The sequence below is a fragment of the Convolutriloba macropyga genome, chromosome 6 (assembly GCF_964194025.1).
Source record: "Convolutriloba macropyga chromosome 6, txConMacr16.3, whole genome shotgun sequence".
Taxonomy (NCBI): Eukaryota; Metazoa; Xenacoelomorpha; order Acoela; family Convolutidae; genus Convolutriloba; species Convolutriloba macropyga.
In genome coordinates this window covers 17,734,084-17,757,246 of record NC_134473.1, presented here as the reverse complement: position 1 = coordinate 17,757,246, position 23,163 = coordinate 17,734,084, and the positions used below count along the sequence as shown (strand labels likewise).

General features: G+C 35.5%; 3 protein-coding genes across 3 annotated transcripts in view; 2 read left to right on the top strand and 1 right to left on the bottom strand.

Moving 5' to 3' along the window:
• The window catches only part of LOC142341539 (FK506-binding protein 2-like), a 390,606-nt gene that overhangs the window by 240,703 nt on the left and 126,740 nt on the right, over positions 1-23,163 (top strand). The gene's annotated exons all lie outside the window — the stretch shown is intronic.
• Positions 4,242-6,292, bottom strand: LOC142341534 (COP9 signalosome complex subunit 3-like). The gene has a single exon (XM_075392537.1). It carries the CDS (start codon positions 6,275-6,277, stop codon positions 4,763-4,765), a length of 1,515 nt encoding a protein of 504 aa, XP_075248652.1. The 5' UTR covers positions 6,278-6,292; the 3' UTR covers positions 4,242-4,762.
• LOC142341533 (uncharacterized) lies at positions 6,642-21,469 on the top strand. Its single transcript, XM_075392536.1, has 4 exons — positions 6,642-6,937; positions 7,431-7,725; positions 13,547-13,868; positions 20,835-21,469. Exons 1-4 carry the CDS (start codon positions 6,756-6,758, stop codon positions 21,281-21,283), a joined length of 1,248 nt encoding a protein of 415 aa, XP_075248651.1. The 5' UTR covers positions 6,642-6,755; the 3' UTR covers positions 21,284-21,469.

The following is a 23,163-nucleotide window of genomic DNA, read 5'->3' as shown; positions in this document are numbered from 1 at the left end:
AGCATCTGGTAGAATTTAGTTAGTTCAAATTTTTAGAAAGAACAAGGAGGCTCGGTAATGTGCGTTCGCACATTAAGTTCCGACCCCGCTCATCTACGTTTTTCACTTAATTGTCCACCAAATGAGGACGAGATAAAAAAATTTAACATATTAACATATCGTTCAACAAACTACTAAAAGAAGAAAACAATCTAATCTAGAGAGTTTATGAGAACTGTGGCTACCATAATATGACTACTAGAAAAGATGGCAATAAAAATCAAATAGTTACAAATATTAATTACGACCAAAATTCTTTGTCCATTTTTTGAAAACCGCTAATAACCAAATCAAAATTGCATCAGATAAAAATTAACCGGCACTTTTTGGAACAAAATATGGGACTTTTCCTCAAGGCGACTTGGCAACAAGTCGACTAGAAATAAGCAAAAGGGGCAAAGTTTATTAAAACATTGCTTTTTTTAAAAAAAAGAATTAAAGTCGAACTGATTAAAAACATTACGCATCAAATGAAATCATTGAGAGTCTTTTATACCTCAATAGAGAGCGACTGAGGCCTTTCATTATCCAGGATATGTCAAACAATTCCAAAAAAAGTAGAGCCAAAAACAAAATTTTGCACGAAAAATTATGCACGAAAACGCTGCCCCCCCCCAATCAATTAAATATTAAGCTAATCACTAAAAACAATAAAAATATTCGTTTGCCTTTTTAAAGGCAACAAAATTTGTAAATCAAATGTCGCCCGTTATTGTGACATTGTGAAAAGAGAACAAAAACCTACAAAAAAGGGGGCAAATATGCAAAAATCACGAAAATTTGTATTATGAAAACTGGTTGTTCCAAGAAGAAAGAATATTTGAGGAAAATAAAACCGTTATGAAGAGCAAATTGTATTTCAATAGATTAATGATGTGAATTGTATATAGAGATGCTTAGCTACAATTTAACAGAAATGAAATTGGCAGATCTCAAAAATCTATCTCTTTTTTTATTAAAAACAAGTATTTTCTAAATTCATAGCCAACAAAAGCTTTCGACTAACCGAGTAGACAGTTTGTCTCGCAACTACTCGGAAAAATAATTGCGACTGTTATTAATGAGACTAAATCATAAGACTATAAAATAACATTAAATACAAGCTGAAATAATAATTTACACAAACAATTTTACGAAACCACAGTTTTGAAGCCATTAAATTTATAAGATATTAACCGCGAGAATACTTCATTTGCGTCTCTCTTGACCACCATAACGTCTTTTTGTAAAACGACTATCACAAAATGACAACAAAAAGAACCACAAAAACTGAAAAGTACCTAAATTTCACAAAATTCTTCTGAAATAAATTGTCTAAGACCTGAAGACATCATTTAAAACGTTTAAACAACAGAAAAAATATTGTTTGCTTCAACAAAACAATAAAAAGAGCTCTAAAAATGAGGCTAATTTACGAAAATGACACAGCATTGTATAATACGAAAAAAACGCAAACCAGAACAAAAAGGGATAAGTTCAAAAATACTATTACTCTTTTTTTAGAAATTTATTTCGAAAGTCAAAACAAGCATTAGCTATTTACCAGTATCAGTTATTAAGTTCATTTACTTATCTATAGTTGGCCACTGAGACCTTTAATTACACAATATTTGGCATATGACAAACAAAAATTAACAAATAAAGGGCAAACATAAAAAAACTCTACCAATTTCTGTAAGAGAACGGTGTCGCAGCCCTTCAAAACATATGTAATGAAAACAAAAAGACGTTCAGTTTCAAATGTTGTAGAGTTTTTGTCAGTTAGGTTGTTAAATAATGTTACAATTTACAAAAGAAACAAAAACAACAGCAAAAATGGGAAATTATGCACAAAAGTCGGAAAACTTTATGAAAATTTGTAGTACCAAAAGCAAGAAAACCTTCTGTTAAAACAATCGGCCATAAAATTAGTTTTTCTACTATACGGAGGAGAGATCGACCTGCACTTACTGAGAAAAAACAAAATGTTGACTAAAATATTATAAAAAATTGACAAATCCAAAAAATCACAGAAATTTCCCTAAAACAAAAATATTCAATAACATAAGAGACATTAGGTAACAACCGAATTAATAGAAAAGGTCCACTTGCACCTCTTGAGGAAAAAATTTAGATGTTTGAGTGATTAAACTTAAAATTCACACAGCCAAAAGAATAACAATTGAAGGCAAAAGACAAGAAATCAGTTAAATTTTACTAGAACTCTTCCTCAAAGCCATAAAAACTCTTTGGTTCTCTGAAAACAAACTGTATCTACATTCGGGCTCAAATTTACGTAAATTAGAGCGTTTTATTAACGGAGCTGCGAATAAAAAATAATGTCAGTAATTAACATTGAAAAAAAAAACAAAAGCAAAATATTTTGAAAGGCAGCATCAAAATAAAAACCGAATAGTCTCTGATTCTAAGAATGCATGATATTGTCGAACCTCTCCCTGAATTTGTCGCGCGGCCAGCAAACGGACCAAGTGTTCCAAGTGTTTGTGAATGAGACCAATTGTTGCGGGGAATGCTTCAAATATTAAAAAATAACGATGCATTTTGTATAATTATGGAGTTGAATCTTATTCCAAAGACTTTCATACGGCGCCTAATTGCAACTAGCGCTCTTCTTAAGATTAAGGAGTCTGTTTTAAGGTTTCTAGGTCACTTAGTCTGGCAAACTTTAACGAAGTGGACCAAAAAAGCATATTTTGTGCCATTTTTGATGAAAACTTTGAATTTTGAAAATTTTATCAAAAATTTTAGCCAAAACTTCAATCAAACAATTCAGCAACGCTCTTCTATCTCTAACAGTAACAGCAACACTATGCCGTTAAAAATTTTAACTTATTTTGAACTATATTAGCAAAATTGTGCCAAATTTTAGCCAAAATTACGGAAAATGTGAACAAAAACAGTCGAATATTCACGAAACTTTAAACCTCGATAACTCCCTGTAAAAAACGAAAATCGAAAAAATCTTTTTAATTCCGTATTCTACGCTGGACGGGCTTTTCAATGATACCACTCACAATTCTCTACGATGAATATATCGATCGGCCAAAATTGCCTGAACAAAAAAACCAGTTGAGTATATAGTTCCTCCTCCCCACTAAAGTGGGGGTCGGAACAATAACAAAAATCACTATGGAAATTAAACATAGTCGACTTACGTCGGAAGAATTGCTCTCGAACGATTATTGTGAGCTCGAATCTATTGCAACCCACTTCAGAGGGGTAGCAACTAAATTCAGTAAGGGGGCATCAAGAGACGTCATTAGAGGTCATTATATACCAATAAACCCACTATTAAAATTTTTAGTAAAAATCGCCAATTTCTGCGCACTTTTCATTGACTTTTAGTAATGAACTGCCGCCATTTGCATTCAGATGTGGACACTTGTTAATGAGAGAGAGAGAGAGAGAGAGAGAGAGAGAGAGAGAGAGAGAGAGAGAGAGAGAGAGAGAGAGAGAGAGAGAGAGAGAGAGAGAGAGAGAGAGAGAGAGAGTCACCCGAAAAGTCAAAATGGTCAAGCACAAATGGTCAAGGCCATGTTTACAATAATTGCCTCAAACTTCGTTCGAGAGTAATTAATAACTTTCCATTAAACTTTTGAAAACGCACTGAATGAAGTTATTATGCTAGACCACAGTGCGGCAACTAAGTCTCCAAACTTTTACTTTCACCTCTTGTATGTACGAGTAACGTGAACTCGAAGTTGTTGTTGCTGAACATTATTTTCTATTAGGAATAATTTGATTCGTTTGTTTGAATTTTTTCGTACAGATATAAAATTGTTTCAGATATATCACAATTATCCTACCTTTAGCGAACAGCACATTTTCAAAGCCTGAATCAAAACTGAAGACATAATAAGAAACTAAAGACATTTTAAGACCTTCATGTTCTAATACATATCTAATGTTTGATCACATAACTCTACATAGAGTTAAAAAAGTTCGGATATGTGAATAATTTCCAAGGATCGGTTTGGATTTGCTTTTCAAGAATTTGTTAATTTCATTCTGCATATCTCTCCGACAGATATCATCCGGTCACAGTAGATTAAACAAAGAAGCCAGGCTAGCATAACTTTCCTAGCCTCCAAATAAATTTGTTGAGTTGGAACAATGAAATACTTGTGAACTTACTTTAACTGAGAATTGAGTTAAAACACAAGTTGCAATAGCCCACTCGTTACTTATTTGCAGGAAAAAAAGCGGTTCAAGAAATTAGATTTGTGAGAGAAAGAGTTTAAATGAACAAATTAACGGACCATTGATTCAATACTAGTAGACATTTTTCACTTCTACAGATGATTAGCTTCTTAAAGTTACTCATTTCATTCCCAAAACCTTGCCAATACACAGCCATTGTTAAATAGCTGTTTTAAAGTGGTTAATATATTTCAATCTACAGGGAGAAGATCCAGCCTCCCCCTCAGGCGGTAGAATGATCGCGTATAATTGATATTATAGAAACCTTGAAATTTTTTATATTTAATAATCGTAAAGGTAGCCGCATAGAGTATCACACTCTACCCGCCATACTCAACACAATAACTCGCATTCATTGTTTGTGCATCTTTACTTAACTTTTTTTAAGGTTCCTGGAAAATTTTAGCTTAGTAAATGCTGAAGAAAATGTGTATTGGCAAGATCCAGAGAAACATTTTAATTTTCAGTCTCAATGCAACAGGCTTTAATCATTTTTCCTGCTTCTACTGATGCCAACTTAGCTTCACCCAAGCACAGATGCATAATCCCAATGGCTGCTATCTCCTTGCGAAGTTGTTCTTTGCAGTTTTTCTTGATACTGGGCACTTGTTTTCATACTGTCGTCTAGCTCGCAGAACTTTGCATTAATTTCGACACACTTGGCAATTTGTTCAGACAACTTTGACAAAGCCTGCTCCCCGTTCGCACTTTCCCTCTGATCCAAAAAGTAAACCATGCCTTGTTCATGGTTTATCCTCGCTTGAATTTGACCTTCATTGACCATTTCAGTGACATATTTCTCCGTTTGTGAAACACGATCTAAGTTGACAGTATTTGTTATATCGGTTAATGACAACGTAAGAAATGTTTTAGTCAGCTTTTGAATGTTTCGCTTGTACATCGAGACAATACATTGTTTAACAAGACCGTAGTTGCCATCGTCTTTATATAAATTTTCATTCCTTGAAAGACTGTCTTTCAGTTCCGACACTGTTTTGCATTCTACGACATCGCTGTATGCTTGTGTAGACCCCCGAACAGATTTGAGAAAGATATTTGCTGAAGGCGATGATTTAACTGGCGAACTTTTCACTTTACCATAAAGTATAAATGAGGTCAGTAGGTATTTCTTATACGCCTCGACCATAATTTTGCTGATTTGAGTAGCTGGCGTTGAAACTGTGATCTCAAAAAACAAGTTGGCTCTCGTGAAATGCTTGATGGCTAAATAACACAAGCCTCCGTAATAAAAATAAAGCAAAATATCAGCCACTTCAATTTTGTTTCCTTCATGCCTGATCTCAACAATATCAACATCTAGAATCTCAGTTGCTGGTTTGAAGTTGTTGCTTCTCAAACATAAAAGGAGAAAAGTAGTCATAATGTTAATCAGTTCACCTTCGCGCCTTAACAATTTAATCACGTTTCTCAAAGGCTGAATTCCGAGTTGCGCTCTGTCTCGAGCAATCAAAAGATTGGCAAATGCTTTGCACATTCGCGAAAAAATATCCAGGCCATGCACTTCAAAATCGGAATAGTGGGCTTCCTTCATGAAACTGATGGTCTGGACAATCAATGGTTCAACAGTGTTAACTAAATCTGCATCCAAAGGTACGCTGGACAGCTTAACCCACAGTACTTGGGCAATGGCTAATGAGTGGGCACCTGTGTTGAGCAGTGTCAGAACTTGGTCCAACTTCTGTAGGTTGTCAAATAGGAGATCGTCTGTTTTCCGGAGGTATTCAGCGATGTGCTTCAAACTTGAGGTGGATCCTCCGTGGGTATTCTGCCTTGATGTAACATTGGCAATAAATGGGTCAAGAGCTGAGGCTAGAAGGGGTGTTGAAGTTGCGGACGTTGACCCGGAAGCCTCGACGTTTGATTGGTTGGGTGGTGATATGTTGTGATTGTTTGCGCTTGAAGAGGTCTGTGGCTGTTGATTTGATGACGTAGGTTCCTCTCCGTTAATTGCATTAGTTTCTGTTGCATTTTGTCCTGTATTTGAAGACATCCAACTATTCTGAAAATAGTCACACATATTTCTAAAATGCACTGCATAAAAGAGGTCGGTCTGTCTCCTATATAAATTCCAAGTCTCAAAAAATAGTTCAGAGGCAATATCCTAAAAGAAGAATTTCTTAAAACAAAAATCGGCTACCCGATGGACTCAAAAATTACATTAGTCAATGCGGATCGTTTCCATTTTTGTCCCCATTTACATTATGCAAAATCCAATTACAGACAAATGGACACTACATAGTAAATTATGTAAAAATATGGCATCTATGCTCAGGAATTCATATAATACACGAAGAAAGCCGAGGTGGTGGTGGTGGTGGTGGGGGGGGGGGGGCAGAAAAGCTCAGACAATAATTCCACGAACATCATCGTAGCCAATAATGCATTAATGCCCTTTGTGAGATGAAACTTAAAAATGCACACAGACATAACAAAGTGTGACTTCCGATTTCCATTGAACTTGTACTTGGTATTTAAAGATAACTTAAAACATCACAATGTCTAAATTCTTCCAAGTCCCTGGAAGGAGTTCCATATCAGGCACCAACAACAATAGTGCTGTAGCTGGCAGATTCCGAGCTCCAGCTTTCCACGAACGTCTGGAATCTCGACGGCAGAACCTACTACACGCTGTCTATATCAACGACCTCAAAACTGCCATTGAAAACTGCAAAAAGGAAAAAGAGTTTTTCCCTTTGTTGGTCAGAAAAAGCAAACGCTTAAACTTGACCCCTCTTGGTAACTTAATTTTCACCCTAGTTCAGAATATGACCATATGCAATTGATATATCCTTACTAATAAAAGTTGGACCAATTCCCAGACTTTTATTTCCTCATCCTCTCAGACCTAGTCCCATCAGACTTCCATTTGGTATAAAAATTGAACACAGTAGAAGTTTAGGCAAACAAAAATACAATGCACGAGGCAGCACGGCAAACATATTTGCCTCAATATCCCACAAACTAAAAGGTTCTATATTTTGTAGAAATTTGAAATTGACCTCTTATACCGCAATTAAGCCAAATTTACCGTAATACATTCTTGAGATCACATTTATGGGCCTGTGCTCTCTATCATTCGCGGTCAGAGGAACAAATAATATGAGCTAAAACATGAACAAAAGGGTTTCATAGCATTACATAGATTACATTAGGGGAAAAGCTCAACAGGATGTGGAAAGCAAAGCTGAACAAGTTCGCAACGAACGCCAGTCACTCAAAAACACTCAACATTCCTGGGGCAGATTCCTCAAAAACGAGGTACACAACCTCACCGAGTTCAATCAAGTTATGGAAAAGTTTGACCAGGAAATGGCAAAGAAAGGAGCTCAAATTGTGGAGATGGAGACCCGGCTAAAGATGGGAAAACTGTATCTAGATTTCACAGCCAGTGATCTGAATATAGTGGAGGCTAGCAAGTTGTTCCTGGAGCAGATTGCAGAGAGTCAAAAAATGACAGTACAACAGGTTACCAATATGACAACACTCTTAGTGACCAATATGACAATATTTGTAGAATGCATTTAAAAATGACAATGCAACAATTGGCGCTTAACCGTCTATAATAGATATTTTAAAAATCTTTTACAATATTTAACCTTCTAGTAGTATCTTGACCATATGGCCTGAGCAGAGCAAAAACACGTTGCAATCTGCTATGCGGTTGGTGCTGTTATCACTTGCAAAATCAAACCAAATCAATCAGTATTTATTCACACAGGCGCATGCATTTTTACTGAAATTAAAATATAGTTCAGTGTTTTGATGCACTTTTGTTCTCTGAAACAGCTGCTATTTTAAACGTTACAGACCATCGTGAACGACTAACTGCTCGAGAAAAACAGGCGAGGGTTGGTTTTCATATAATCGAGGGAGATGAGGGCTCGAGGTGCGGGTCTTAAAATACCAAAATTATAAAATACCCGCCCTTCACAAATTAAAATTCTACTTCCAGAAGCGCCGATGAACCGCAAACTTAGAGCCTAGGAGGCTATTGGATAGCAAAAGAAAAGACTAATTGCTCAAGCAAGCAAAATAACATTCAAAACAAAATTTGTGAAACCTTTTGAATTAAAAAATACACGACCACAAGTGCTTCAAACTTCCATCGGTAGCAAGTAATAAGACAAGCTCATAAAGTTCGAAAGTACATAAAATGATAAACAAAGCATTTTTTAAATACTTGAAAATTTTATGCAAAACTTTTGACTTATAATAAGCTGTTCAATAAATAAGGGGTGTTGCAGTTACAATTAGCTGGCGGGGACAAACTCAAAGTAATTAACTTTAAGTTACTTCAATACCACTAAGGAAATTATAAAAAGCATACCATTTTACATCATTAAAAAAATTGCTACCGCAATCAAGTTGCTCTGTTTTTAAAAATATTATTTATCGAGTTAAACGTGCAAAAATTAACAGCTTCGCTAGTTTTCAGTTTTACAGTTACGGTGGCCGAATCCTTTTAGCTAAGGAAGACGCACTTTTAACATACACTATGGTACCAAAATGCTACATGCACCTAACGAATTTTCAAAGAGCCCCACAGACATACAAAACATTTTGAGTTCAAATCAGTTCTCTGGTAACTCTCTGGTAACATTTCACTACGTTTTTTTTGCTTTTTAAGAACCAACAAGAAGGTTTGCATAGTTTTTAATAAAGATTTTTTACGAACATTGAGTCAATTTTCTTCCGCGTCACGCGTTTTCTTCCTAATTTTCCCAGGGAAATGTATTTTCGCAATTGCTGCTTAAAAATGGCCATAAATTTCCAATTGGAGTCAGATCAAAACTATTTGCTGATTATTCCGGTACCACCCTATCTTTTTCGTTGAATTAATTGCTGAAAATCATCGATTTAATCCCGGGGCATCATGTTGTTGAAAAATAAGGTCATGAAATTGCAACTTTTCTGCGTAATTGTTCAAAATTTCAGAATTGTTCAAAAATTTTGCAATAATTGTGAAAAAAACAGTTTCCGCGCATATGATTGTATTGTATTCCAAAACATACATGATGGCTTGTCCGGACTAAACTTTTTGCACTTTTGTCAAAAAATATTGTTGCATTTCTTTCTAAAAACTCGCACAATTCCTTCACTAGAGATGCCTTGAGCATTTAACTTTTTTTGTTGTCCTTGCATGATATTTACTAGATCCTGACTTGAAGCTGTTGCTTTTGTTTTTTTTTCCATGAAAATCGATATTTCAAATTGCAACAGCGTGGCAAACAGTAAAAGACCAAAACATCTTTTCTGATAAACGTAGAAAAAGAGAATGCAATCTCGTTTAAATGTTTGAGATTTCACGCATCTCTTCACACCTGAGGGCAAAGCAAACGTTTTGGGCTAAAACAACACAAAGAGCACAAATTGTGCTGTACCTTGTTTTTTGGTACCATAGTGTATTTTCCTTCTGGGTGCAGAAACTTGGTCCTCAATTATTGAAATGCAAATCAAGAATCTTTTCAAGGTATGAAGTAAGTAGAAAGCGCGTCAAATGCCCCTTTTTGCTGCAACTCAATAAAATTGTTAAATATTATTTATTAGGATACAGTCTGCACAAAAATACCCGGTCAACAATATTCTACATTCGAATGTTTGATCGAACAACCTCGTACAACCTATAATTGCAATAAACCGAAGTCCCTCGAACAGGCAAAACCTGATGGTTTTGTTTTCTACATTTTTGATATCTATTGCAAAAAAAAAAATAAAGGAATATTTCTGTAGTGAATCTGACTCTCTTCAGGCAAATGTTGACCGACATTTAGGTAAAACTTCAAACTTTTCATTATTATGTGTTCTTAAAAACGAAGCATTTTTGAAATTAATCTTAGAAAATCTTTAAATGAGAGAAATTTCAGAAAGATCGTTAGCCACGGTCAGAAAGCCACGGTAAGGAAGGACAAAGTGTTTTATACAAGGACATTTAGCAAAATTTCAATTCATTCACTGGAACTAAATTAAATCAAAATGTATTAATCATGCTCAACAACACTGCATACACAAAATAGTATTACCAATTTTTTAGCCACTAATAAAGCGATCATAAGACATTTAAAGATTTCCAAAAACATCTCATGCGTAAGCCATTATTTAACAAGCACAAAAGTTGTAGTAATACTTCAAAATTTCGTTTCCTCGTTTCTATTTACCGACCATTGGGGAAGAGCTACAATAACTCTTGATTAAAGTTACTCCAAAAATTTTTTAAATGTAACAGTGAGAGCTGTTTTAAAATTCATACATGGCTTTGCTATATTGATGATAAAGATACAGATGATAAAATAAACAAGGATGCTGGGTATTGTGCGCTCGCACATAATGATCCGACCGCGCTCCTACAAAATTTTGCCTAAACTGTCAACTAAAAGAGGAAGAAATGAAAAACTTTCAATAATTCAAAATATTGATCAAAATAACTGGCTTACGAATTTTAAAAATTGCTTCCAACTCAAATAAAAAAACCACTTAATAACAAAGTCCAAATGGCGCCAAAAAAACCTAAACAAAACTTATTAAATTGTACTTCACTAGAAAAAACCATGGCGCCGGTCCTCAAGGGGACTCAGTAACAAATAGACAGAAAAGAACAAAAACATCAAAGCTAAAAAACGTTCATATTTTTCTGAACAAATAATTTCAAATAATGAAAACCATTAGATATCAACGTAAATCTTAAAACAGGTGTTCGTGCAACCCTTAATATGAAGATATTGAGTTCCGTCATTATCACGAATATGTCGTACGTCTACCAAAACAAACGACAAATACAGACGAAAAACAAATTCAATATTTTCCGAGAAAACGGTGTTGAAGCCGCTAAAACCTTAATATATTCCGCACAAAATCAGCTATAAAAAACTGCGCCCTTTTTGAACTCCAATAATGTGACCTGAGACCTCTGAATAATGAGAGTAGGTAACAAGACAAAAAAATAACCAAATGAGCAAAGTTGAAAAGCAGATTTGTAATTTTCGAAAACAATTAATTTGAAAGTCTAAAATCAATTGAAATCATTAAATAGGATCATTTATTTAAGCACGAAAACTCTAAATAAACAGAATATGTCATATGTCTACAAAAAACAGCAAATAGACAACCAAAAATTAAATTTTCGACGTTGTAATTAAAAAAAACAACGTCGAAGCCCTTAAAGCAATAAGCAATGCACAAAAGATTAGATATGTTCATTTCTGCCTTTCCTCAACACAAATATGATATACGAACTGTTTTAAATGTGACCAGATAACAAGTAGACAAAAAATAACAAAAGTGCTAAGTTAACAAATACGTCAAGTTTGCCATGATCCAGAACTTTTCATATTGGAAAAAAATCAATTGAACTGTGCTAACCAACGGCGTCGAAGCCGTTAAACCATAATCTATTTACTTAAAACTGATATGCTCAATTGTGCCTTCTTTTTGAACGCCAATGTGATATCTGACTAGTCAAAAAGTAGGACAAGACAAGAAAAAGAACCTCGAAGATTAAAATAAATACAAAAATCAATATTTTTGGACAGCTCGCAATAGTAAATCAACAAACCATTACTTAAAAGGTAAAAAACAATAAATACTGAATTTCAGACCATTAAAAACACGATGACACCTGTCTATATTGACCTTAAGCTTCAAGTTCACCAAAAAAAAGCAAAGGTCAGTCAATTGCTTATTTTAAACAAGTATTATATAGTATTACAAAAAAGGTAACATAAGAAAAAGTGAAAACGACCACAAACTTTTGACTATATTTATCAAACTAGATAGTCTTCCTTGAAATTCTTAATGAAGCCAATTGGACCTGTCTTTAGTAAGCCTCAATTTGAATTGTTCTGTTCACTAAATACAAAAACGGAAAATGCAGAAAAAATTAAAAAAACATAGCTGGCAGATTGCCAGAAAATAGCCGCAATAGATTCGTAGATCGGCAGTCTAAAAAAGCAGTTAAAAAGACAGACCAAAAAAATTCATCTTTTCATTGAAGGCTGATCTGTTATAATTTGATTAAAAATCTGTATACGTTATTGCTGCCTCTATTAGCTGATCTCAAATAACCTTCATTTAGAGTGACACAGACCCATTTGACCTTATCTCTTTGAATTAAAGTAAATAAGTCAATTTCAAAGTGCGGAAGTCATTTTTGAGAGTGAGGTAAGTCAAGTGTGACCAAAAATTTAATCACGCGCATGAACAAAAAAGCTCGCTCCACCAAGAGCGAAAAATGACGTCACACATGCAATTCAGTTGAAATTGCATGAACGAATGAACAAAAAGTGGCTGTGACGTCAAATGGTCGTAACAAAAATCATGACGACGAAATAAAAAAAACCAAGAGAAGGCCAATAATAGCCCCAGCTATCGCTGTGCGGCTATTAAAAAGACAGCAACTGATTGCAATTTGAATTATTGTTGAACTGTAAAAAAACATCAATTAGACCAAAACTAGCCTTGCTATTGCGGTTTGTCTGTTAGGAACACGTAATATATCAAAAACAAATTAAGCATTTTCGGGCATTTTGGTTAGGTAACGACTTGAATTAGGAAAAGCCAGCAAAATGAAAAAAGTGGATCAAACAGTTCAATAGCACTCTTCTATCTTTTCGATGTCAAACCAACAACACTCTCGTTAACAATTCTAAAATACTTTTTAGCAGAAGGGCGAAAAAATTGCGTAACATGCACCGAAAATGTGAACAAAAACAGTCAAATGTTCACAAAATATTAACCCTCGATAACTCCGTGGAAAACAATTCAGAAAAATCTTTTGAAATATATACTTTACTGAGATGGATGGGCTTTCCACTGATACCACACATAACTATCTACGATGAATATATCGCTCTGCCAAAATTGACTGAACAAAAAAAAACCATTTGAGTATTTAGTTCCTCCCCCACTAAAATGGGTCGGAACAACTATAGTAATTTTTTTGATGCAGCAATCAAAAACAACTTTTGATGGTCGCAGCTGAAAGATTATATTTCAAGCATATTACTTTTATTCAAAAACAGGCTCGAAACAGAATTTAATTCGCACTTAGTTTGCAGAATTTGATTAAATCCTCCGTGGATTTTGATAACCCGCTTCGTGAATTACCAACACGTCAATTTTTTAATGTATAACAAAAATCCATATCTCCACGATGGTTCACTGGAATAGAATAAAATAATTCACAATTTAATCGAATAAAAAAATAGAAGTGGCGAGCAGAGTCCATTTTTGGAACAACAACTGATCCGTTTCAGCTTTAATCTTTTAATACTACAATATATCTCCTATTTAGGTAATGAGACAGCGACCCGTGAAAGTGATCGAATTTCTGCAAGAGTTTGAAAGTTGGCAGATTCGCAAGTTAGAAGTAATCGAAGAACAGGACACGCTAATCCAACGGCTGAGTAAGGAGCTCAAACAGCAGGAAGAAATCCAATGCCAGAAAATCAAGACACTAAAATCTAAAGAAAGTGCTGCAAATACTAAACTGCGAAAGATGCAACAGAATATGACAGGAAAGAAATCGATCACTGAGCAATTTGAAACTCAAATGAGCGAAGACAACAAATTTGTGAGCACAGATCTTACGTCTATTCATTCAAAATTGCAAACAGGTACGCCAATCTTTATAAAAAAATATAATGCATGCTTTCTAATCATCTCTCGCCATTAGCACATTCTGAGTTAAGGCAACCGAACGGCCTCGGGCCACCAAAGTTGAGGTTTTCAATCGAAATCAACCATGATCAGATATGCTCAAACAATGAAACATAAGCACTAAGAATCATTCCGGGTGAGGGGAATGCAGTAGGGGGGGGGGGAGGGAGGGGGGGGGGGAGGGGGTGGGGGTGTCTAAAACCTCAGAAGACCAGCAGGACTAATATAATTGGCACAAACTTCGTTTGAGAGCAATTAAACAAGCATGATCAGACAACAAAAACAATAATCAGTCATGATCGGACATCCATAACAATCAGTCATGATCAGACCATCCACAATACTCCCTCTTGATAATACGACCCAGTCAATGATGAGCCAGAAGCAGACGATACTTCGTTCTTGATCAGCCAATAGGCAGATTTTCACTTGGGGCGGCGGCAGTGCAATAAGAGCCCACCGCACCTTCAGCCGGACCGTAATCGACCTGACTACTAATATTTAAGCAAATAATACCTGCAGATTAGTCCGGCACAAAAATGCCAATTCCAGAGCAAAAAATTGATATGACGAGAATTTGATGATTTTTAGTTTCAATCCCTCCGTATAAAAAGTTACTCTGAACGCCATTAAAAAAGACCCTAAAAGTGACCATAACCCTTTGAGTTAAAAGAATAATCGCTTCAGATTTAGATACCTAGTATTTGACGTTTGTTTCCACAAGAGTATACATAACTCAGAAAATCAATCGAAATAGCACGAAGTAGAAAAACTTGTCTGTAAAACGATCAATTCTTTGCTGTTCTTGTTTTAATCTCAATCGAAGTTGAGAATCGATGCCGGCTATTTTCTAGCAAGATGTTTGGTATGTCTATAAGTCTCTCAAACGAGAATTGCAGCAATAATATTAATTGCTATCAAACAAAGTTTGCATCAATTATATTAGTGCAGATACTCCCATTTCTCGGGACGAAAGTCACAAAAACTCGGAGATCAAACATAAGAAGGACCGCTATAGAGGAGAGAGAACGACTTCAACATTTGGTCAGGAGACCGAAATTCAAGGTATACTTCTAATATATCTCCATATAGAAGAATTAAAACATATAAAAAACTATCATCAATAATATCAAACTACTTCTGGACTAAGTATTTTGGTACCGCTCTCTCATCTTTCCTTCCAAAACATAATTTTGTGTCGATATGAAAAATAGCCATTTCCGCAAAATGTATAAAAAGTAGTCACAAAATCATTTGCAATCAAGGATATTGTCACCTGTTTGCCTGCGTTTTCTTTTGGTCGCTTGAAACCGCGTATAAAAGGAGTAACCATACAGCTACCAACAAATCAGAATTTGCGACAACAGTGTGAAAAGTATAAGCTTAATTGTTGACAACAAGTTGACAAGAACTTCTTCCTCTGTGCCACTTAAGTCCACCAATATTATGCGTGCAGAGTTGTTTGACACTGAAGAAGTGCTCCAAGGACACCTTTTAGGTTATTAAGACATCCACATGCTTTCTTCAACCTTTCCTCAACATCACTAGTTGCTCCCCGATCAGAGCGAAATACTATTAAAGTCTTTATTTTGGCATTATTGATAGTCAGACGCTTTTCAAATTCAAGTGCAGTATTACTGGGTATTGTTGAAAAATTCCGAATACTAGTTTAATACAGTTTACAATGGTTTGCAAGGTTCCGATTCTAGAACCGTGTCAAGCCATCTCGGAAGATGAGGAATTTAAACCGTAATTTTAAGCAATAAGCAAACATCCGGGATATCAAGTCAAGAAACACGCATAGCATCATTATCAAAAAACCAGAGAAGGGAGTCAGGACTGACCCCTGGGATATACCATTCAATACGCTTTGCAAAGAGGAGGAGTAGGATTTTTCGCCTTGTTATTTGAATTCTACTAAGCAGACAACTGTGGAAATAAATGATGAAATCTGTACTCAACAAAGTTTACTCAGCAAAGTATTTTAAGTAGCGCTTAAAAGTTATTAAAGTTACCAAACACATTTTTTTATTTCAGAAATACAACATAAGAGTAAGAATTCCGATGCACTGTTTAGACGAACTCAATTAATTGTAGAATGCTGCTTTTTAGAACAGAAAACGAAACTGTTGTAGATGACCAAACAAACCGAAACTCAATGGTTTCATTAAGTAGAGCTATTAGATAACGTTTATTTAGGAAAACTGTAATCAACCAGACCGCGCATATTCAAAGAATGGAGTTATATTGGCTTTATCGGGACAATACATGTGCCTCACCTAAAATGTTTGATCAAAAATTAATTTGAATTGGAATATGGTCAGTTGACAGAAATAGATTTCCGCTGGAATTTGTGATAAGAGGACCAGAGAATAAGTACTGAAAGCATTGAGATACGACGCATCTCTGAAGCATTGAATTATCACTTTCTGCCAAACCGTATTAGGAAAATTAAGATCGTCCATTACACGCAGTGAGATTTCGGATGCCTTATACGGATACATCACTTCAGTCCGGTCGTCGTAGGAACTTCAAGAGCCATAGAATGGAGGTAAATTTGCAGCAATAACCAATACTACACTGGATCTCTTTAAGGTAAAACAAAAAGAGTTAACTTCCAGATTATCAACAGATAACAAACTATTTCTCTTTATAACAACAGCTCCATGATTTCCGTTTTCCCTATCTTGACGCGAGAGAATCCCGAACAAACCAAACAAGCTACACTCGGCATTATCCGTATCATCAGATATATGTGAAAACAATTAATGCTCGTAGAATCAAGTAAAGTAGCTTGTTTTGAAATATTGAGAAGGCATCCGATAATTAGGGGCAATTGGCTAAGTCATTGCAAATCAATTTGGCTCAGCGTAGTAAAAAGTTCTTCAACATCTTTTCCCTGCTAAACTTTATGGCCATTGTAATAAGGTCCTACAGGTCCGCCATTGTAATAAAGTAAGTTGTCTATCACAATTCTTTGAAAACATAGCTGGCAGATTGACAGAAAATAGCCGCAATAGATTCGTAGATCGGCAGTCTAAGAAAAACAGTGAAAAAAAAGACAGACCAAAAAAATTCGTCTTTTCATTAAAGGCTGATCTGTTATATTTTGATTAAAAATCTTTATAACTTATTGCTGCCTCTATTAGCTGATCTCAAATAACCTTCATTTAGAGTGACACACACCCATTTGACCTTATCTCTTTGAATTAAAGTAAATAAAAGTCAATTTCAATGTGAGGAAGTCATTTTTGAGAGTGAGGTAAGTCAAGTGTGACCAAAAATTTAATCACGCGCATGAACAAAAAAACTCGCTCAACTAAGAGCGAAAAATGACGTCACACATGCATTTCAGTTGAAATTGCATGAACGAATGAACAGAAAGTGGCTGTGACGTCAGATGGTCGTAACAAAAATCATGACGACGAAATAAAAAACATAGCAGGACAAGTCCTGACGTACAATTCAAAGAATTTTCATTGACTAAACAGAAAACTAAACCAAGAACGGACTATGAATGGATTGGGAAAACCATTTAGAAAAAAAATCCGATCCAAATAACCGAAAAAACTGTAAAAATCAAAGTGAAATTGCCGCATGTGAACGAAAAACCACTAGCGAGAAAAGGAATTTTTGTTCACACACCGTTTTCGCACTCTACTTTAAATTTAGAGCGAAAAATTTCACGCCGCAAAACCACTCGCTTTTTCGCTCCACTTCCTGTTTCGGCGTGACCAAAATCACTACTCCAATTTGACTTCAAAAATCATGAAAATGTGTGAACAGATCTTAAAAAAAAAGACAGCGCCCCAATACAATTCAAATTCTTTGAATTGTAAAAAACCAAGAGAAGGCCAATAATAGCCCCAGCTATCGCTGTGCGGCTATTAATAAAGTTGTAGCGAAATTGATGCATTCATATGCATTGGACATCAGAAGTCGTTTGTCAAATTCCAATCAAGCAGTACTTCAACAGGTCTAGAGCTAGATTCAGGGTCACGCTTTTTTGGTCCAAGTCACTAGGATCCTATTCTAAAACTCGTAGGCACATAATTTACTACTGTTCGTGCAACATTTTCGATTTGATTCTCCTGAAAGTTATAACAAAAACGACCGTTTTGGCTGCCTCTCTATCGTATTCCCTTTCATCGAGTGACTTTTTACATAATCCGACTTACTGGGACTTTGTATTATCACTGAACGCTTAAAAACATTGCTACCAACGATAATCGTAACCTCATCTATTTTATTATTATTACTATTATTATTATAGGTTTAGGCACCATTTAAATACTGAAAAGTGCTTCAATATAAAACCAGATTAAAAAAGTTTTCAGTTTCTTCCTATAAGTAAGCTCATCTGGTATTAGCTTCAAATCAAATGGCAGTCTGTTTCATTCGAGCGGAATTGCATGGCTGAAAGACTTTTCCGAAGTTTTAGTGACCGAAATTTGAAGGTTGTAAATATACTCTGGCATCTTGTAACTATATCATTGCGAGACACAAGAGATCTAAGATACCCTGGAACTCGTTGAGGATGGTGAATTAGGCCATGACCAAAAAGTAAAATTTTGAACAGCACATGTTTCTGCACAGGTAACCAATGTAGCCGCTTGATGAATCTTGAAGTTGGTGTTCCGGGTGACAGTCGAAATATCAACCTGCATGCACAATTCATTATCCGTTGTAACTTCCCATGAAGTAAAGCAGGTAATCCATAATAAAATGAGTTGCAGTAGTCAAGCCGCGAAATAATCATAATTCTTACCAACTCTATTAGGACATCACTGTCAACTATGTCTCTAATAGAACAGATTTTTCGTAGCACATAGTAGCAGGCAGAAGTAACCGATCTGATTTGCTTTGAAAATAAAAGTTTGTAATCCAAAAACACGCCAAGGAATTTCACATGATTCGAAAATTTGGAATCCATAGAGTGTTTTAGATCGGCATTGAAAGAATTTTTCGCACTACTTCCATAAACTCTGTTTTACTGGTATTCAATTACAGTTTGGCGCCACAAAACCATTTCTGTAAGGTGCTAATAAATAATCAGATCAAACTTCCCCTGAGTCACCGTTTCCTCATAGACAAAATAAATAACGGTATCATCCGCATAGAAATGATAGTTTTGATAGAATATCATGATCCAGTGTATCAAAGGCTGCTGATAAATCGAGTCCAATGTAAAAAGTGCTCTTTTTTAGATCTAAATTAAGTAACATGTCTGTCGTTGGTTACTTTTAGTAGTGGGCTTTCTGTTGAATAAAACTTTCTCTAGGCATTTTGAATCGCACAGAACATGTCATTGCTTTCGAGGTGATCGGTAAGCTGTACAAGAGCTAATCTTTCTAATAACTTCGATGTGTAAATGAGATTTGATTATTGGCCGATAGTTTGCAAAATCCTCAAGATCTAATTAGGGTTTATCGAAACAAGTAAATTATTGATGTACACTGCCTGTTTCAAATGCCCAATGGTCCCCTTCGTTAGACATTATAGCCACAATTTATTTCCATGTAAATAGTCTGAACTTTTCAGGAGCCTACACGCACGTCAATTTGGTGATAGTAGTTCTTTTCGTCAACAGAAATCTGCGATTTTTCCGTTCCGTTGTCTTTCTTTATTATCACATACAACTACGGTGTCACAACAACTATACATTTATGGAATCATAACAATTACGGTGTGGTGTAGTAGTAGCAGTACTAGTAGTAGTAGTAGTAGTCGTCGTTGTAGTAGTAGTGCAGGATTTAGAGTAAGACGCTTGGGTTTCCACCCAATTTACGGTTCAGATCAGTTTTACCTTCTTTAATACGCTGCAGTTTCCCCATCTGCAAATCACTCTCTATGTGCATTTATTCTCTTCCACATAATGATTTGTGAAAAAATTCCAGTATATTTTCTGTAGGGTAATTTTGTTTACGGTCTTTCCATAATTATTCGCAACTCTAGAAACGTAGTTGAAGAGTAATTTCGTTCTTCTAAAAAAGTTATCGTTAGTTTTGTTAATTCTCTTTTTTGTGATTCAATATTCACCCCGTTCAGTCTGACGTGCTGTTTCTACTGCTTTTTAATTGCTCTTGAACGAAATTCACAGCAATTATTGTTAACGTGTGTCTTTTTTATGCAAAATTTTCGCTTGACAATTTTGACTTTTCGAGTGACTTTACGCCCTGGACTTTTTGCGTTTCGCGTGATCTAAAATTCTCTCTCAATCGCAATTTCAAGCAGCTGAACTCAATTGGCGGCAATTTAATACTAAAAGTCGAATGAAAAGTGTGCCGAAACTGCTGCCATTTTTTATTTTAAATCATAATAATGGTATATGTTAACCTCTAATGTGGTCATTTGAAGCCCACTATTGAACTTCTTAGTCCCATTTAGGCTCCCCCCCCCCGACTGAAACAGGCTGCAATTCATTTAGAGCTCCCACTAGTCCTTCGAGAGCAATTCTTCCGACTTTTAGTCGGTTATGTTTCAATATCGCTAATAACTACATCATAATCCCCTCGAATAGTGGATAATAGAAGCAAAAGATCGTGCATTTATACGTAGAGACTCAGTGGTAATAGTTTTAAGGTCACAAAGCGATTCCGGTAGCTGTAATTTGAGTTGAGTATCCATTTCGTTGCATGGTGTTGGAATTTTTCAAATTCGTGGAGGTTACTTCTACTTGGTAGCCACGTTTGAGAGGCATAGGCGGCAATCGGCACAACATTCAGTGTATGCATTTAGTTTCACTTGGGGATGTTAAACTAAGAGGGAAATAGTTATATAGTTGCTGCTACAATCTTCGTTGAGCAGAAACTCTATATGGACTTCATTTGGGAGAAATAAATAATTTTCAAATATTTGAAACCTTTTTGTTTCAACAAGTTTCCGTTTTCACGATAGGGAGAGTTAGACTCTTTTGATTTCAGTGAACTCAAGCACAAAATATATTGATCAAGAACTCGGTGACAGACCAGGCGAGGACTCACAGTTTCATCAAATCAAAACGTCCGATAGGACCTCAATTCATCTTCTCAAGGATATAGAGCGCCGGGTCTTCTTTCTTCTTGACTTAATCGACTGCTTACCAAAAGAGCCCGTAAAGCAGAAATTAGCGGAAATTGAAAGACGGAAGAAAATTCAAGAGAGCAGAAAATCTTATGCAGATCAAGAGGTCCACCGACTTGAAAAATTAGAGAAGCTTAAACAGAAATCACAGATACCAATTCCAAAACGAACCGGCAAGCCACTGGTGCCAATGACTTTGCTGAAGACGCAAGAAGAGAAAAGAGAAGCCATTGAGAAGAGAAAGCGCATTGAGTTTGAAAAGCTATATTTTGATACAGAAGATGACACAAGCACACGCGACTACTTCTGAATGCAGAATCTTGTCAATTTAAATTTATCAAACCTTTAAAAATTGCTGTTTAAATTTATCATTTATAAAAGCAATAAGTTAGAACATTTACAAATAACAACTAAGCCCCCAACAATACGCAAAAACAAAAATAGAGAGCATTAAAGGCAGTCGTCAATATGGTTTATAATTGATTTTTCAAATTCTTGTCTTTTAGAAATAGAAACACAGATATGCGTTCAAAAAGTTGTTTGTTTGGGTTTTCCCAATATAGCCACTTCCCACGATATTGTACATGCTAATAACAAACAATAATACGTTAATCAGACTAGAGAATCGAAGGAGAAAAGGAGTCAGGCATTACAAACTTGGATCTTTTCCGTTTGTGCCCCCCAGCTTAGTGGGCGCATATTATTTGCACCCCCGCGACGCACGTGCCATTTTTTTCTATAATGATTTACTATGTAATGACACGTGCTCTGTACTTGGGGGCGCATAACCTACTAGCGGGGGTGCGGCACAAACGGAAAAGATCCCAAACTTGAGAGCTTAACGTTGATAAAACTGCTATCAAGTCATCGCAATGCATGCAGAAATTGTAATTAAACAAATTTAAAAAATATATATTGAAAGCATATTTTTTGCCTGACATAGTCGCCCTCTCGCTCTAACAAAATTTTATCTTTGACTCGCTCACAAGTGTCAACAAGACGCTCCTGAGTTAGTTTGGAACAGACGAATTCGGGATACTATCCAAGTTGTCCAAAAATTGGTTAAGAACTATTTGCTCAATGAGTTTTCCTATATACTTCAGATTAGAAATTGGTCTGTAGCTTCGAACTTTTTTGTCTTTGTCAATTCTCATAAGAGGACGGATGATAGCTGCTTTCAAGATCTTAAAAACACGAGATATAGGTACACTGTTTATCATGTCCGTTATTAAATCTCGCAGAATTCTCCTCGCAGAATTCTGGAAATTTTTCACGCACTGGATAAATTAAAGATGAATGCGACATGCTTACTTTAACACTCGGTAAAGGTTTCGCTTGTCGAAAAATTGAACTCATTGCAATTGTAATCGACCGAGGATCTTAACTCAAGTTTAACCGACGGAAGTTTTATGAATATTCTCAACCTTGTCTTTAAAGGTGTTAGAGCAATTGGCAAGTACTTCTTTTGATTCGTGACTTGTGAACTGCCCCAAAGTACGCTTTAAGCAGGAATAATGAGTAGCAAACTTATGTTTGAAACCTTTAAATGAAAAGTTGTCACAGAATTGATGGTTTTGCTTTATTGTTATTAAATCAAATTAATTCGATATAAGAGACTCATAAGCTACTTCGCTAAAAACACCTCGAGCTTTCTTCAGGCAACTTCCAAGAGCTTGATTTTTGCGTTTCAGTTGTTCGCATTCTGCATCAATATATCGAGCCTGCCAATTCTGGAGCGAAAACCCGCTTTAGAAACATTTCGATCACGCGACTATACAACTGAATATTCAAAGCCGTCAAAATCAACATTCAATATGTATAAGAAACCGATTTGTCAAATTAAAATTACTTCCGATATTTAAAACAAACGTTTTCGAAAAACAAACATTAATCGTCAGGTTTAAAATGTTTTATAAATTGTTAAAAGATAAAATGAATATGTATTTACACTTGTCTGAGACCACACTCAAAACAATTCTAGGAACTAATCTAAAAAATTCAATCAAAACTTTTTTGTTATATACAATATTAAGCCTATTTACAACTCATATTTACATCTGTTATCAATTTATTTAAAAACATTCCTATTCCGGATTTTTCGATTCCGATCATGTTCTAGTATTTTTAAGTTTATTCCGAATTCGCCCTAAACTTAAGTATCCCTCTTGTGGAGGCTTTGCAAATTTTGTT

What these genes read in the sequence shown, in the direction of transcription:
- LOC142341534 (XM_075392537.1), bottom strand. Translation starts at nt 6,277, where the DNA reads ATGTGTGACTATTTTCAGAATAGTTGGATGTCTTCAAATACAGGACAA.
- LOC142341533 (XM_075392536.1), top strand. Translation starts at nt 6,756, where the DNA reads ATGTCTAAATTCTTCCAAGTCCCTGGAAGGAGTTCCATATCAGGCACC. An exon ending in AAAAAATGACAGTACAACAG is followed by an intron (nt 7,726 to 13,546) that starts GTTACCAATATG and finishes TCTCCTATTTAG; the next exon opens with GTAATGAGACAGCGACCCGT. An exon ending in TCATTCAAAATTGCAAACAG is followed by an intron (nt 13,869 to 20,834) that starts GTACGCCAATCT and finishes TTTTGATTTCAG; the next exon opens with TGAACTCAAGCACAAAATAT.